This window comes from Melanerpes formicivorus, unplaced genomic scaffold, assembly GCF_026170545.1.
Source record: "Melanerpes formicivorus ecotype bairdi unplaced genomic scaffold, bMelFor1.0.p_v2 SCAF_685, whole genome shotgun sequence".
In the NCBI taxonomy this organism is placed as follows: Eukaryota; Metazoa; Chordata; class Aves; order Piciformes; family Picidae; genus Melanerpes; species Melanerpes formicivorus.
The window spans coordinates 34,242-49,053 of NW_027143037.1; the positions used below are offsets into that span (position 1 = coordinate 34,242).

The 14,812-nt window shown below is 61.3% G+C and overlaps 2 protein-coding genes across 2 annotated transcripts in view; both read left to right on the forward strand.

Moving 5' to 3' along the window:
- NPEPPS (aminopeptidase puromycin sensitive) overlaps window positions 1-2,778 on the forward strand; it is a gene marked incomplete at its 5' end in the record, with an annotated part of 34,136 nt that extends 31,358 nt beyond the window's left edge. The window contains one exon of the mRNA XM_068170857.1: window positions 359-2,778. Coding sequence (XP_068026958.1) covers window positions 359-517 — 159 coding nt within the window. The remainder of the gene's footprint in view (window positions 1-358) is intronic.
- Window positions 2,779-6,995: 4,217 nt separating this feature from the next.
- Window positions 6,996-14,812, forward strand: part of LOC137460651 (importin subunit beta-1-like) — a 29,558-nt gene continuing 21,741 nt past the window's right edge. Inside the window, 5 exon segments of the mRNA XM_068170855.1 lie at window positions 6,996-7,324; window positions 7,665-7,723; window positions 13,473-13,508; window positions 13,510-13,656; window positions 14,508-14,736. Of these exon segments, the coding sequence (XP_068026956.1) occupies window positions 7,285-7,324; window positions 7,665-7,723; window positions 13,473-13,508; window positions 13,510-13,656; window positions 14,508-14,736 (511 nt within the window). The 5' untranslated portion in view covers window positions 6,996-7,284.

Sequence of the window (14,812 nt, forward strand, 5' to 3'; positions counted from 1 at the left end):
CTGATGCGGGGCTGCCGGTTCGGACGCGGGGCTGCTGGTGCCGACGCGGGGCTGCTGGTTCTGATGCGGGGCTGCCGGTGCCGATGCGGGGCTGCCGGTTCGGACGCGGGGCTGCCGGTTCGGACGCGGGGCTGCTGGTGCCGACGCGGGGCTGCCGGTTCTGATGCGGGGCTGCCGGTGCCGATGCGGGGCTGCCGGTGCCGACGCGGGGCTGCCAGCTCGGATGCGGGGCTGCCGGTTCTGATGCGGGGCTGCCGGTGCTGACGCGGGGCTGCCGGTTTGGACGCGGGGCTGCCGGTTCGGACACGGGGCTGCCGGTGCTGACACGAGGCTGCCGGTTTGCCGTCCCCCTTCGCAGGCCTTCTTCGAGAGCCACCCGGCGCCCTCGGCGGAGCGCACGGTGCAGCAGTGCTGTGAGAACATCCTGCTGAACGCCGCCTGGCTCAAGCGGGACGCCGACAACATCCACCAGTACTTCCTGCAGCGCCAGCCCAACCCCCCGCCGGCCGCGGTGTGAGGCCTCCTCTGCATGCCACCGACCAACCGAACCGATCCGACCCGACCGCCGCTGTGGGTCCCGGCAGAGGGGGAGGAGAAAAAGGAGTTGGAGCTCATAAACGCCAAGAATCTGGGAGTCGTCCTCGTCTTCTTCCTCCTCCTTCTTCCTTCTCCTTTCTTTCTCCTCTCTTCCTCTTTCTTTCTCCCTTCTTCCTACTCTTTTTCCTGTCTTCTTTCTCCTGTCTTCCTCCCCTTCCTTTTCCCTTCTTCCTCCTCTTTTTCCTTCTTCCTCCTTTCTTTTTCCTTCTTCCTCCTTTCTTTTCCCTTCTTCCTCTTTTCCTTTCTTCCTCCTCTCTTTTCCCTTCTTCCTCTTTTCCTTTCTTCCTCCTCTCTTTCCCCTTCTTCCTCCTCTCTTTCCCCTTCTTCCTCCTCTCTTTCCCCTTCTTCCTCCTCTCTTTCCCCTTCTTCCTCCTCTCTTTTCCCTTCTTCCTCCTTTTTCCCTTCTTCCTCTTCTCTTTTCCCTTCTTCCTCTTCTCTTTTCCCTTCTTCCTCCTCTCTTTTCCCTTCTTCCTCTTCTCTTTTCCCTTCTTCCTCTTCTCTTTTCCCTTCTTCCTCTTCTCTTTTCCCTTCTTCCTCTTCTCTTTTCCCTTCTTCCTCTTCTCTTTTCCCTTCTTCCTCTTCTCTTTTCCCTTCTTCCTCCTCTCTTTTCCCTTCTTCCTCCTCTTTCTTTCTCCCCTCTTCTCTTTCTCCTTTCTCTCCTCTTCTTCTCTCTCTCCCTTCTCATTTCTCCTTTCTTTCTCCTCTTTCTCTTCTCTTCTTCCTCTTCTTTCTTCTTTCTCTTCACTCTGTCCTTTCTTTCTCCTCCTCTCTTTCTCCTCTCTTCCTCCTCTTCTCCTCTTTTCCTCCTCCTTTCTCTTTCTCCTCCCTCCTCTTCTCCTCTCTCTCTTTCTCCTCTTCTCCTCTCTCTTTCTCCTCTTTCCCTCCTCTTCTCCTCTTTCTCTCTCTCCTCTCTTCTCTCTCCTCTCTTCCTCTTCCTCTTTCTCCTCTCTTCCTCCCCTCTTTTTTTTTTTTTTTTGGTTTCATTTTTGGTTGCTTTTTTTCCCTTCTGGAGCCACCCCTGGGGGATTTGGTTGGTTTGCCTCTTGGTTTTGTTTTGCTTTGCTTTGGACAATGAATGTAGTTATCTGGGTCCTGCTCACACACTCCAGATTGGGAAGCTGAAGTGGATTTGTTGTAACAATTCAGATGAAAAACCAAAACCCAAACCCAACCCAAAACATGAGGGGGGGAGGGGGAAAAAACCCCAACCACCACACAAATGATCTCAAAACCCCAAATAAGCCTTCAAGAAACCCAAATAAGCTCTCAACCCCCCCAGATAACCCTCTAAAACCCCAAGTAACCCCCCCAAAAAGGTTTAATCAACCCCCAAACCCCATCAGCAACCCCAAAGAAACCACAAACAACCCCCAAATAACCCCCACCCCCCAAACCCTTTCAAATCACCCCTGGAGAATTCCAAGTCCCCCCCCTCCCCCTAGGAAATCCAAATAACCCCAAAAAAACTCTAAACAACCTGAAGAAGAACTCCAAACCCCCCCAAAGCAACCCAAAGAACTCCCCCCAAGCCCCCCAAAATAACCCAAACCCACCCAGCTGCCCCCAAACCCACCCAGTGGCCTCCCCCACGAGTAACCCTCCCCCCAGAAACACCAATTAATCCCCCCCAAAAATTCAGACAACCCCCCCAAAAAAGGAAATAACCCCCAGAAGCCCCAAATCAGCCCCAAATCCTCCCTTCCCCCCCAAAAAAAAGAGACACCCCCAAGCTGTAAATATGATAGTAATAAACTCTAGAGCATAAGAAAACTGTGAAACTTCCTCCAGCCTTTGTCAGTGCTTCACATATTTAACCTCCCTCCTCTTCCTCACCCTCTTCTTGGTCTGGTTTTTGTCTGGGTTTTTTTTTTCCCCCCCCTTCCTCCTCCTCTTCCTCCTCCTCCTCCTCCAAATCAAAGCAAGGAGCCCCAAGAGGTTTCTAGGTCCAGTGGAAAATTTTGTGTCCTGGGGGCAGGAAATTTGGGAGCCAGGTGACTGAGAAAGGCAAGGTAGAGAGGTTTTGTGCATCCTCCTCCTCCTCTTCCTCCTCAGCTCAAAGAGGGGTGTTGGGGGTGGGGGAGGGGTTGCTGTCACCACCCCCTGATCCGAGGATGGCTTTTGCCCTCCCTTTTGTGTTACCTCTCAGCAAACAAAACAACAGTAAAATCAAAGAGAAATGTTCTGCTGGTCTTTGCTTCTTCTCCCTGGTGCCACTTGCTGGTGGCCTCCTTGCTGGTGGCCTCCCTGGCTCCCCTTGCTGGTGGCCTCCTTGGCTTCACTTCCTGGTGGCCTCCTTGGCTCCACTTGCTGGTGGCCTCCCTGGTGCCACTTCCTGGTGGCCTCCTTGGCTCCACTTGCTGGTGGCCTCCTTGGCTCCACTTGCTGGTGGCCTCCCTGGTGCCACTTGCTGGTGGCCTCCTTGCTGGTGGCCTCCCTGGGTGCCACTTGCTGGTGGCCTCCTTGCTGGTGGCCTCCCTTAGTGCCACTTGCTGGTGGCCTCCCTGTTACCCCTTGCTGGTGGCCTCCCTGGGTGCCACTTGCTGGTGGTCTCCTTGGCTCCCCTTGCTGGTGGCCTCCTTGGCTCCACTTGCTGGTGGCCTCCCTGGTGCCACTTCCTGGTGGCCTCCTTGGCTCCACTTGCTGGTGGCCTCCTTGGCTCCACTTGCTGGTGGCCTCCCTGGTGCCACTTGCTGGTGGCCTCCTTGCTGGTGGCCTCCCTGGGTGCCACTTGCTGGTGGTCTCCTTGGCTCCCCTTGCTGGTGGCCTCCTTGGCTCCATTTCCTGGTGGCCTCCATTGGCTCCACTTGCTGGTGGCCTCCCTGGTGCCACTTCCTGGTGGCCTCCCTGGGTGCCACTTGCTGGTGGCCTCCTTGCTGGTGGCCTCCTTGGTGCCACTTGCTGGTGGCCTCGGGATGGGGTTGGAAGGAAACTTCTCTCACAGCCACAGGAGAGCAGAGAAAGGTTCAGGCAATGATTTAATATTTTTTTCTTTTTACATTTTGCTCTCCAAATGCAGGCAGAGGAGAAAGCAACAAGGGAAGGAAAGGAAAAGGGGGAAGGAGAGAAGGAAAGAAATGGGAAAGGAATGGGAAAGGAAAGGAGAGGAGAGAAGGAGAGATGAAAGGAGAGAAGGAAAGAAGGGAAAGGAAAAGGAGAGAAGGAAAGGAGAAAGGGAAGGGAAAGAAGGAGAGGAGAAAGAGAAGGGAAGAGGAGAAAGAGAAGGGAAGGGAAGAGGAGAAAGAGAAGGGAAGGGAAGAGGAGAAAGAGAAGGGAAGGGAAGAGGAGAAAGAGAAGGGAAGAGGAGAAAGAGAAGGGAAGGGAAGAGGAGAAAGAGAAGGGAAGGGAAGAGGAGAAAGAGAAGGGAAGGGAAGAGGAGAAAGGGAAGGGAAGAGGAGAAAGAGAAGGGAAGGGAAGAGGAGAAAGAGAAGGGAAGGGAAGAGGAGAAAGAGAAGGGAAGGGAAGAGGAGAAAGAGAAGGGAAGGGAAGAGGAGAAAGAGAAGGGAAGGGAAGAGGAGAAAGAGAAGGGAAGGGAAGAGGAGAAAGAGAAGGGAAGGGAAGGGAAGAGGAGAAAGAGAAGGGAAGGGAAGGGAAGGGAAGAGGAGAAAGAGAAGGGAAGGGAAGGGAAGAGGAGAAAGGGAAGGGAAGGGAAGAGGAGAAAGGGAAGGGAAGGGAAGGGAAGAGGAGAAAGGGAAGGGAAGGGAAGGGAAGGGAAGAGGAGAAAGAGAAGGGAAGGGAAGGGAAGAGGAGAAAGAGAAGGGAAGGGAAGGGAAGAGGAGAAAGAGAAGGGAAGGGAAGGGAAGAGGAGAAAGAGAAGGGAAGGGAAGGGAAGAGGAGAAAGAGAAGGGAAGGGAAGGGAAGAGGAGAAAGAGAAGGGAAGGGAAGGGAAGAGGAGAAAGAGAAGGGAAGGGAAGGGAAGAGGAGAAAGAGAAGGGAAGGGAAGGGAAGAGGAGAAAGAGAAGGGAAGGGAAGGGAAGAGGAGAAAGAGAAGGGAAGGGAAGGGAAGAGGAGAAAGAGAAGGGAAGGGAAGGGAAGAGGAGAAAGAGAAGGGAAGGGAAGGGAAGAGGAGAGGAGGAAGGGAAGGGAAGGGGAGAGAGGAAGAAGGGAAGGGGAGAGAGGAAGAAGGGAAGGGGAGAGAGGAAGAAGGGGAGAAAGGAGGACAGGAGGAAGGAAGGGAAAGAAAGGAAGAGGAAAAAAGGGAAAGGTGGAAAGAAGGAAAAAGGAAAGGAGGAAAGGGAAGGGAAAGACTCCTGTGAAACACCCAAAAAGCTGAGGGCTCTCCAAGAGGGAACTGCCTGGTGCCAACCTTTGCTGCCGCTGCCAGCCAGGATGAGGCAGGGCAGGGATCCACCCTGGCCGGGGAGGCCTCTGCTCAGTGGCAGCTGCAGCCCTCCTGAGCGGCAGCCCCGCGGGGGGGAGCAACCCTGGGGCTCAGGTGGCTGCTCCACGCTGGCACCCAGGAGGTGGTGGTGGGAGGCTGGAAAAGAGGAATTCCATTTGTCCTGAATCACCTCCCTGCCCCTGGCTGCTGCTTTTCCCCTGCTGTCAGCACCGCAGAGCCCCCAGTCTCTCGGGGCAGGGGGTGGGGGTGGGAGCTAAGCTGCTTTCTCTTCTGCTTCTTGCACAGGGACAAAGTTAGAACCCTGCAAAGCTGCGCTGCCAGCAGGGCCCTGCGGTGGGGCTGAAAGCAGCAAAGCACCGCAGCTGCGAGCCGAGGTGAGCCGGGCTGGGCTTCAAACAATGCAAATGACATGCAAGCAGTTGAAGGAGAGGGACAAAAACAACAGAGCTCGTGGTCAGTGAGCAAACTGAATGGGCTGGGCAGACAGGCTGGGCCTGGGCTCTCCTGCCTGCAAAAGGGGGAGAGGGAAAAACAAGGGAGAGAGAGATTTTAATTCCTCAGCAAAGCCAAGCCTGGGATTTGGCCACTTGACAGCAGAGTTTGGGGCGGGGGGGTGGGGATGTTTGTTTTGGTCATTGGAGAGCCAGGGCGCTTCTGAGCCTCAGGAGAGGGTGAGGATGAGCGAGGATGGCCTCAGGATGCAGCAGAGGAGGTTCAGGTTGGACATGAGGAAGAATTTCTCCCTCGTGAGGAACGATTTCTCCCTCAGGAGAGGGTCAGGACAGGCCCAGCAGGAGTTATGGGGGGAGGAAAGAGCTAAAGTGGGGTTCATGTGATGAGCTGCCTCATCATCATCAACCATCATCATCACCACCTCGTTGTGATGTTGCCCATCAGAACTGTGTGTAGCCACCGAGGCTGCAGTGCCCCAGGGACACCAAAACGCTGCAGGATCTCAGCGTGGGGTTGGATGGAAGACGTTGGCACTGCCACCAAACCAGGGCCCTCAGCACCGCCTCTCCAGGGCTTCAAAACCCCTCCAGGCATGGGGACTCCACCACTGCCCTGGGCAGCCTGGGCCAGGCCTTGACAACCCTTTAGAGCTAAAAATTGCTCCTCACGGCCAACCTAAGCCTGCCCTGGGGCAACCCGAGGCCACTTCCTCTTGTCCTGGCACTTATTTCCTGCTGCCTACCTGACTCAAACCTCCTTGTAGGAACCGATGCACCTCTGCCCGGAGCCGGGCTCGTCCCTGCCTGCTCCGAGCGCTGCCCCCAGGGTGCGAGGGGCAGGTGTGGCTCCTCCCGGTCACTGTCCCTTCTCCTCGGAGCCTCGGTGTTTGTTCAGCCTCACACCGCAGCCTGACCGAGTTCCTAATCGCTTCTCCTGTCAGTTATTCAGCTACAGCCCTGGCAGTGCAGGGTCTGGGGCTCCCTCCCCGCCCTGCAGCCTTCATCGCGGGTTACCGACACCGCTTCCCGCGGGACGCCCGGCTCAGCGCAGCTCTCCGGCGCCGAGGCAGCCGTTGTCCCGTCCCTATCCACCTCCCCACCCCTGAGCCTTCATGCGGTGCAGCGTTTAACCCTCGGCAGCGACACGGGGGCCGGTGCCTTCCCGGGGCTCCAGTTTCTCCCCGGCGCTGCGGTGCCGATCGCACCCAGCACGTGGCTCCCACCCCCCCGGGCCGGTTCCGCGGGTGAGTGGGTAGGCGGGGGGAGCAGAAGGGGCCGCTCCGGGCCGTGCAGCGATGGGAGCCGCCGCGGGGGCCGGTGCCCGGGGCCGACGAGCACGGAGCCAGCCTCTGCCTGCCCGCGGCGCGGCCCCCACGTGGCCGCCTCCCCCAGAGCCGCCGGGGGCGCCCTTCCCGGCACCGCCCAATCACGGAGCTCGCCGCCGGAAGCTCCGCCCTTACCCTTCCTCCCCGTTACCCGCCAATAGCCGCGCCCCGGTTGACACCGCCAATAGGAGGGCACGCCGCCGGGAGCTGCCGGCCAATCAGCGCGGCGATAGCGGGGCGGCGGGCCGCGGCTGGTATCCCTCCGCCGGCCGGCCCCCGCTCGGTGTGCGCGCGCGCGCCCGACCCGCTCGCGCGGCCCCTTTTCTCCCTCCGCCGCCTGCAGCAGCAGGAGCCGCCGCCGCCCGCCGCCCCCTGCCCCGCCACAGGCCTCTGCCCGGGACCCCTCCCTCGGCCGCGTCCGCGGGGCAGGCCCCGGCTTTCTTCCCTTCCCCTCCCTTCCCTCCTCCGGCTCCGGCCCGCCCCCGCTTTCCTCCCTTCCCCCCCTCCCCCCCTTCCCCTTACCCCCCCCCTCCTCCTCTCCCGCCGGCGCCGGAGCCGCCACGCCGCCGCCATGGAGCTCATCACCATCCTGGAGAAGACGGTCTCGCCGGGTAGGGCGCGGGCGGCGGCGCTGAGGCCGGCCCGAGGGAGGGAAAGCGGCGGGTAGGCCCAGCGGGGCCGGGCGGGGCACCCCGGGGGAGGCCGAGGCGGTGGCGGCCCCGGGCCCGGGAGGGCGTGGGCGGTGGTGCCGGCAGGGAAAGGCCGCGGGGTGGTGCGGCCGGGAGGTAGGAAGCGGGCTGTGCGTGGCTGGGCCGCGGTGTCCGTTAGCGGTAGCTGGGGGCCGGGCGGTTGGGCCCCGCGCACCCGCGGACTGACGCCGGTTCCCCCCCCCCCCCCCCCCCCCCCCCTTCCTTCCTTCCCCGGTTCCCCACCCCCTCCCCTCCCCCGCAGACCGCTCCGAGCTTGAGGCGGCGCAGAAGTTCCTGGAGCAGGCAGCGATCGAGAACCTGGTGAGCGTGCGGGGACAGATCGGGCACTAGGAGCGGGATTGGGGGTTGCGGGAACCGGGACCGGCAGCGGACGCTCCCACCTCAACCTACCCCCCCCCCTCCCCCAGCTCAGCCCCGCCCGGCCAGGCCAGGCCGAACCGCCATGGAGCGCAGCCTACCCTGCCCGCGCCCGGCTGCCGCGCTCAGCCAATGGCAGCGCGGCTTTCTTCCTTGCCCACCAATAGGAAGGCGGCGCCGGGCGGAGGGGCGGTGCCGGCTGCGGGAGCGGCCGCGGGCCATGTGCGGGAGCGGCCATCGCTGCCCCGGCCCCGCCGCTCTCCGCCGCCGGCTTCCCGACCCTCCTGGCTCCCAAACCGCCTCCCTTCCCTCCTCACTGCACCGGCATCGGGTCATTCGGCTCCTCACCGAGCGGCATGGAGGCCCCGGAGCGGCCCCGGTGCTCCGGTGGCCCGGGAAAAGGGGATCTGGGGAGGTCAAGAGGGGTCTTGAGGGTGTCTGGAGGTTGTGGCTTTACCCCCGGCCAAGAGAGGGGACCCCGGTGGGCGCTAGGGGGGCGCCGGTGGGCAGTGGAAGAGCAGGGACTGAAGTGATCCCCTCCCTGGCCTTTAAAACAAAGCAAAGCGACCGAAAAAAGCCTTTAGAAAGGCTTTAAAAAGGGAGGGAAAGGACCCCCGGTGCTGCCTGTCGCCCAGCAGCTGCTGCCGGAAGGTGCACTTCACGGAGTGGAGTTTTTGCTTAGTCAAGGTGTGGTGCAGCAGCAGCTCCGTGGCTTGCAGGGGGAAGGGGAGGTCTGGGGGCTCTCCTAGGGGTGGCTGACGGCACAGGGGTGCTGGTTCCTGCTGCAGCACCACGCAGCCCAGGCTGGCATCCTGCAGCTGGCACTGCTGGCAAGCTGGGAAGGGCACAGTGGTTGCCTCTCTGTGTTCTCCCTTTGAAGGTGTGGAGGTGTGCCCTGCAGGCAGAACTCGGGTGGGCTTTGCAGAGTTTCGTTTTGGAGGCCAAATTCTCTGAATCCCAGTCCTAGAATGGCCCCCACTTAGGTTAAAGCTTCCTGGGCTGTCTTAGGGGGAGGATTTGGGGGTGAGCTGTTCATGCTCTTGGGGCTCAGGCCCTCTGAAGAGCTTTGAGGGATGGCCTAAGTTTTCAGGTGCCATTTATGATGGAGTCACAAAATGGTTTGGCTTGGAGAGGACCCTAAAGGAAGATGCAGCTGTGAGGGGACCCCAAAGGAAGATGCAGCTGGGGGGACCCTGAGAGGACCCCAAAGGAAGATGCAGCTGAGGGGACCCTGAGAGGACCCCAAAGGAAGATGCAGCTGAGGGGACCCTGAGAGGACCCTAAAGGAAGATGCAGCTGAGGGGACCCTAAAGAAAGATGCAGCTGAGGGGACCCTGAGAGGACCCCAAAGGAAGATGCAGCTGAGGGGACCCTGAGAGGACCCTAAAGGGAGATGCAGCTGAGGGGACCCTGAGAGGACCCCAAAGAGAGATGCAGCTGGGGGGACCCTGAGAGGACCCCAAAGAGAGATGCAGCTGAGGGGACCCTGAGAGGACCCTAAAGGAAGATGCAGCTGAGGGGACCCTGAGAGGACCCTAAAGGAAAATGCAGCTGAGGGGACCCTGAGAGGACCCCAAAGGAAGATGCAGCTGGGGGGACCCTGAGAGGACCCCAAAGGAAGATGCAGCTGGGGGGACCCTGAGAGGACCCTCAAGGGAGATGCAGCTGAGGGGACCCTGAGAGGACCCTCAAGGGAGATGCAGCTGAGGGGACCCTGAGAGGACCCCAAAGAGAGATGCAGCTGAGGGGACCCTGAGAGGACCCTCAAGGGAGATGCAGCTGAGGGGACCCTGAGAGGACCCTAAAGACCCAGCTCCAGCTCCCTGCTGTGAGCAGGGACAGGTTTCTGCTCCCTACCTGGTGAGAGCCAGGCCAAGGCAGCGAGCAGAGGAGGCAGAACTCGTGCTGGGGTGGAAGATTGGTGCCTTGGGGTGGGGTGGGAGCATGGAGTGGCCCAGCCTTGGGCAAGGCAGGGGTTGAGGAGCTCAGTGCAGGTTGTGAGGGTGGTTAAAGGCTTGGCTCTGAAAGCAGGATGAGGATTTAGGGCTGGGGGCTGTGCCCCTTGCAGGGGGAGAGTTGGAGGTGTGGGGAGGCTTGGAGGTGCAGGCTTGAGTGAGAGGCTCTGCATCCAAAGCTGGAAGCGATCTCCCAGCTGGCTGCTGGAGCTGCAGCTTGCTCTTCCTCCTCTCCTCCTCCTCCCCACAGCTCACTTGGATCCTTCTGTGGCAGTTCTTCATTGCCACCTCTGTAGGTGTGAGAGCTGAGGTCGTCCACAGCTGCTTCTGAGCCTTGAAGGCTTCATCTAACCCTGCTCATTTTTAGCTGGAATTAAGGCTTCCAGCTCCAGGGGAAGAGAATTTGGGAGCCTTTAGCTTTTCTGTGTGCTCAGTTCTGGAGGAGGAACCCAAAGAAGCTTCTGCCCCTCGGAACCTGAGTGCAGTTTGCTTCTCAGAGGCTTTCAGTTGGGTGTCTGAACATCCTACCTATGCTTCCTTGCTCCATAAGATGGGAATTTCCCCTGGGAATGGCTTCAGTGAGGAGGTTCTGTTGGGATTCCATCTGGGAATGGCTTCAGTGAGGAGATTCTGTTGGGATTCCCCCTGGGAATGGCTTCAGTGAGGAGGTTCTGCTGGGATTCCCCCTGGGAATGGCTTCAGTGAGGAGGTTCTGTTGGGATTCCATCTGGGAATGGCTTCAGTGAGGAGGTTCTGTTGGGATTCCATCTGGGAATGGCTTCAGTGAGGAGGTTCTGCTGGGATTCCCCCTGGGAATGGCTTCAGTGAGGAGGTTCTGTTGGGATTCCATCTGGGAATGGCTTCAGTGAGGAGGTTCTGCTGGGATTCCCCCTGGGAATGGCTTCAGTGAGGAGGTTCTGTTGGGATTTCATCTGGGAATGGCTTCAGTGAGGAGGTTCTGCTGGGATTCCATCTGGGAATGGCTTCAGTGAGGAGGTTCTGTTGGGATTCCATCTGGGAATGGCTTCAGTGAGGAGGTTCTGTTGGGATTTCCCCTGGGAATGGCTTCAGTGGGGAGGTTCTGTTGGGATTCCATCTGGGAATGGCTTCAGTGAGGAGGTTCTGTTGGGATTCCATCTGGGAATGGCTTCAGTGAGGAGGTTCTGCTGGGATTCCATCTGGGAATGGCTTCAGTGAGGAGGTTCTGCTGGGATTCCATCTGGGAATGGCTTCAGTGAGGAGGTTCTGCTGGGATTCCATCTGGGAATGGCTTCAGTGAGGAGGTTCTGCTGGGATTCCCCCTGGGAATGGCTTCAGTGGGGAGCAAATGCTGGCTGCCTTCATCCTCCTCTTTGTGGGGGTTCACCTCCAGCTGGGCAGCAGTGAGGGAGGGTCTGGGGCAGGAAACAAGAGGTTCCCTGGAGGGGTGCTGAGGGTTTCAGCTGGCTCAGAACCACAGTGGTTGGGGCAGCTGAGAAGGCTCTGGAGAGCAGGGCTGGTGTGGAGCAGCTGAGGGGCCTGGGGTTGGTTAGTGTGGGGAAGAGGAGGCTGGGGGGAGACCTCCTGGCTCTCTGCAGCTCCCTGAGAGGAGGCTGGAGCAGGTGGGGCTTGGTCTCTCCTCCCAAAGAACAAGTGATGGAGCAAGAGGGAATGGCCTCAGGTTGCCCCAGGGGAGGTTTAGGTTGCCCATGAGGAGCAGTTTCTTCCCCTTGAAGGCTGCCAAGGCCTGGCCCAGCCCACCCAGGGCAGTGGTGGAGTCCCCCACTGCTGGAGGGGGTCTCAGAGCCCTGGAGCTGTGGTGCTGAGGGCCAGGGCTTGGTGGTGCCCTGGGGCAGGGCTGGGTCCAGGCTTGGGCTCCATGGCCCAAACCCATTCTGTGGCTGCCTGAGTGGTGTCTGTGCCCCTTTGGCTGCAGGGAGGGAGGTCTGTCCCCCCCCCAAGGCGCTCCAGGGCTGTGCTTTGGGTGCTCCCCTTGCAGCAGGGCTGTCTGCAAGGCTGCCTCAGCCCCACACCTGATCACTGCCCAGGGCTGGGTTATTTGAAGGGGTGCTTAGAGCAGGCCCAGGAGCAGGGGAAGGGAAACTGCAGGGAGCTGAAGCCCAGCCCCAGCCAAGTTGCTGCCATCTGACCTGGCTTCCCAGGGGTGCTCCTTAGGAGCTTAATGACCCTGATCTGGGGATGGAGCTGTGCAGGCTGGGTGCTGGCAGCCTGGGGAGAGGAGCCCTGGGCTGCTGCTGCTGGGGGACTGGAGGAGGTTGGGCAGGATGGGGTGCTGGGGTGGGGGCAGGATCCAGGGAGCCCTGGGCTGCTGCTGCTGGGGCACTGGAGGTGGTTGGGCAGGATGGGTGCTGGGGGTGGGGGCAGGATCTTCATGGAGCCCTGGGCTGCTGGTGCTGGGGGACTGGAGGTGGTTGGGCAGGATTGGTGCTGGGGTGGGGGCCAGGATCTTCATGGAGCCCTGGGCTGCTGGTGCTGGGGGACTGGAGGTGGTTGGGCAGGATTGGTGCTGGGGTGGGGGGCAGGATCCAGGGAGCCCTGGGCTGCTGGTGCTGGGGCACTGGAGGTGGGTTGGGCAGGATTGGTGCTGGGGTGGGGGCAGGATCCAGGGAGCCCTGGGCTGCTGCTGCTGCTGCTGGGGCACTGGAGGTGGTTGGGCAGGGATTGGTGCTGGGGTGGGGGCAGGATCCAGGGAGCCCTGGGCTGCTGGTGCTTGGGGCACTGGAGGTGGTTGGGCAGGATTGGTGCTGGGGTGGGGGCAGGATCTTCATGGAGCCCCTGGGCTGCTGGTGCTGGGGGGACTGGAGGTGGTTGGGCAGGATTGGTGCTGGGGGTGGGGGCAGTGATCTTCATGGAGCCCTGGGCTGCTGGTGCTGGGTCACTGGAGGTGGTTGGGCAGGATTGGTGCTGGGGTGGGGGCAGGATCTTTACTGATTGTGGTTTTGCTGGGGGGGGTGGCCATGGGGTGGCTGGGGGGCCTCGGGGTGGCTGCAGGGCCTCTAGGGGGCCCATGGGGTGGCCTCTGGGGGGGCCATGGGGTGGCCGCAGGGCTGTGTGGTGGCTGCAGAGCCCCAGGGGGGGCCATGGGGTGGGTTCTGGGGGGCCATGGAGTGGCTGTAGGGCCCTGGGGGGCCATGGGGTGGGTTCTGGGGGGCCATGGAGTGGCTGTAGGGCCCTGGGGGGCCATGGGGTGGGTTCTGGGGGGCCCATGGAGTGGCTGTAGGGCCCTGGGGGGGCCATGGGGGTGGGTTTCTGGAGGGCCATGGAGTGGCTGTAGGGCCCCGGGGGGGCCATGGGGTGGGTTCTGGGGGGCCATTGGGGTGGCTGCAGAGCCCTGGGGGGGGCCATGGGGTGGGTTCTGGGGGGCCATGGGGTGGGTTCTGGAGGGCCATGGGGTGGGCTGCAGAGCCCCGGGGGGGCCATGGGGTGGGTCTGGGGGGGCCATGGGGTGGCTGCAGAGCCCCAGGGGGGGCCATGGGGTGGGTTCTGGAGGGCCATGGGGTGGCTGCAGAGCCCCAGGGGGGCCATAGGGGTGGGTTCTGGAGGGCCATGGGGTGGCTGTAGGGCCCTGGGGGGGGCCATGGGGTGGGCCCCCGGGGGGCCCTGGGGTGGGTTCTGGAGGGCCATGGGGTGGCTGCAGAGCCCTGGGGGGGCTGTGGGCAGCGTGGGTGGCCGGCCGGGGGCGGGCTGCGGGCCGGATGGGCTGCGGGCCGCGGTGCTGAACCTGCCTCTCTCGGCAGCCAACCTTCCTGGTGGAACTGTCCAGAGTGCTGGCAAAACCCTGGCAACAGCCAGGTGGCTCGGGTGGCGGCTGGCCTGCAGATCAAGAACTCCCTGACCTCCAAGGACCCGGACATCAAGGCCCAGTACCAGCAGCGATGGTTGGCCATCGACACCAACGCCCGCAGGGAGGTCAAGAACTATGTGAGTCTGCTCCCCTGGGGCATTGCTTAGCTGCTCCTCTCCTCTTCCCCTCCTCACACTGAGCCTCCTGCCCAGCCTGGGCCCCCCTCCCCCCTCCCCAGAGGGGTCCTCAGCTGCTGCTCCAAGCAGCACCATGGGTGCTTGGGTGCTGGGTGAGATACCTGCAGGCGTTGGGGTTGGGCTGAAAAACCCTGCCCCCAGCTGCAGGCTGCTGCTGGGCAGTGCCCAAGCAGCCTCTGAGCTCTCTGCTGTGGCTGCAGGAGCTGATGGAAGTGGCTTCCCCAGCAGTGAGCCCAACCCTCCTCCTGCTGGAGCGGCTTCAGCACTCACAGAGGTGTGGAAATGGCTCAGGCTGGCAGGGCCTTTAGAGATCCTCTCCTCCAACCTCCCTGCCGTGGGCAGAGGGCACATTCCACTGCAGATGAGGAGTGAGGGTGGGGAGAGACTGGCACAGGCTGCCCAGGGAGGCTGTGGATGCCTCCATCCCAGCTCAGGCTGCTGGGGGGCTGTGGGCAGCCTGCTCCGGTTGGGGCATTGGGACTGGGATGAGCTTTTAAAGATCCCTTCCCACCCAAGCCACAGAGTCAGGTTGGCAAAAGACCCTCAGGAGCACCAAGTCCAAGCATTAATCCTGCCCTGCAAGGGCAGAGTATCCCCAAGCACCACATCCAAGGCACCTCCCAGCCCCTCCGGGCTCGGTCGCTCCAGCAGCTCCCTGGGCAGCGCCTTCCGAGGCCTGACCGCCCTCGAGGGGAGACAGGAAACCATTCTCTGCTTCCCTGCCCGCAGTGGCACCCCCCCTGCCCTGCTGGCTGAGCCCCAGAGCACCTCTGCTGCTCTCCCCCCTGCAGGTTTTGCAGACCTTGGGCACAGAGACCTACAGGCCCAGCTCGGCCTCCCAGTGCGTGGCCGGCATCGCCTGCGCCGAGATCCCCATGAACCAGTGGCCTGAGCTCATCCCCCAGCTGGTGACCAACGTCACCAACCAGCACAGCACGGAGCACATGAAGGAGTCCACGTTGGAGGCCATTGGCTACATCTGCCAGGACATTGTGAGTCTGCTTCCCAGCCCCTCTTTGAGCTAGGAGCACCTGAAGCCTTCTGTTGGCATTATTCGGGGCGCTGGCCCCAGCCTCCTCCTCTCCTCCTCTCCTCC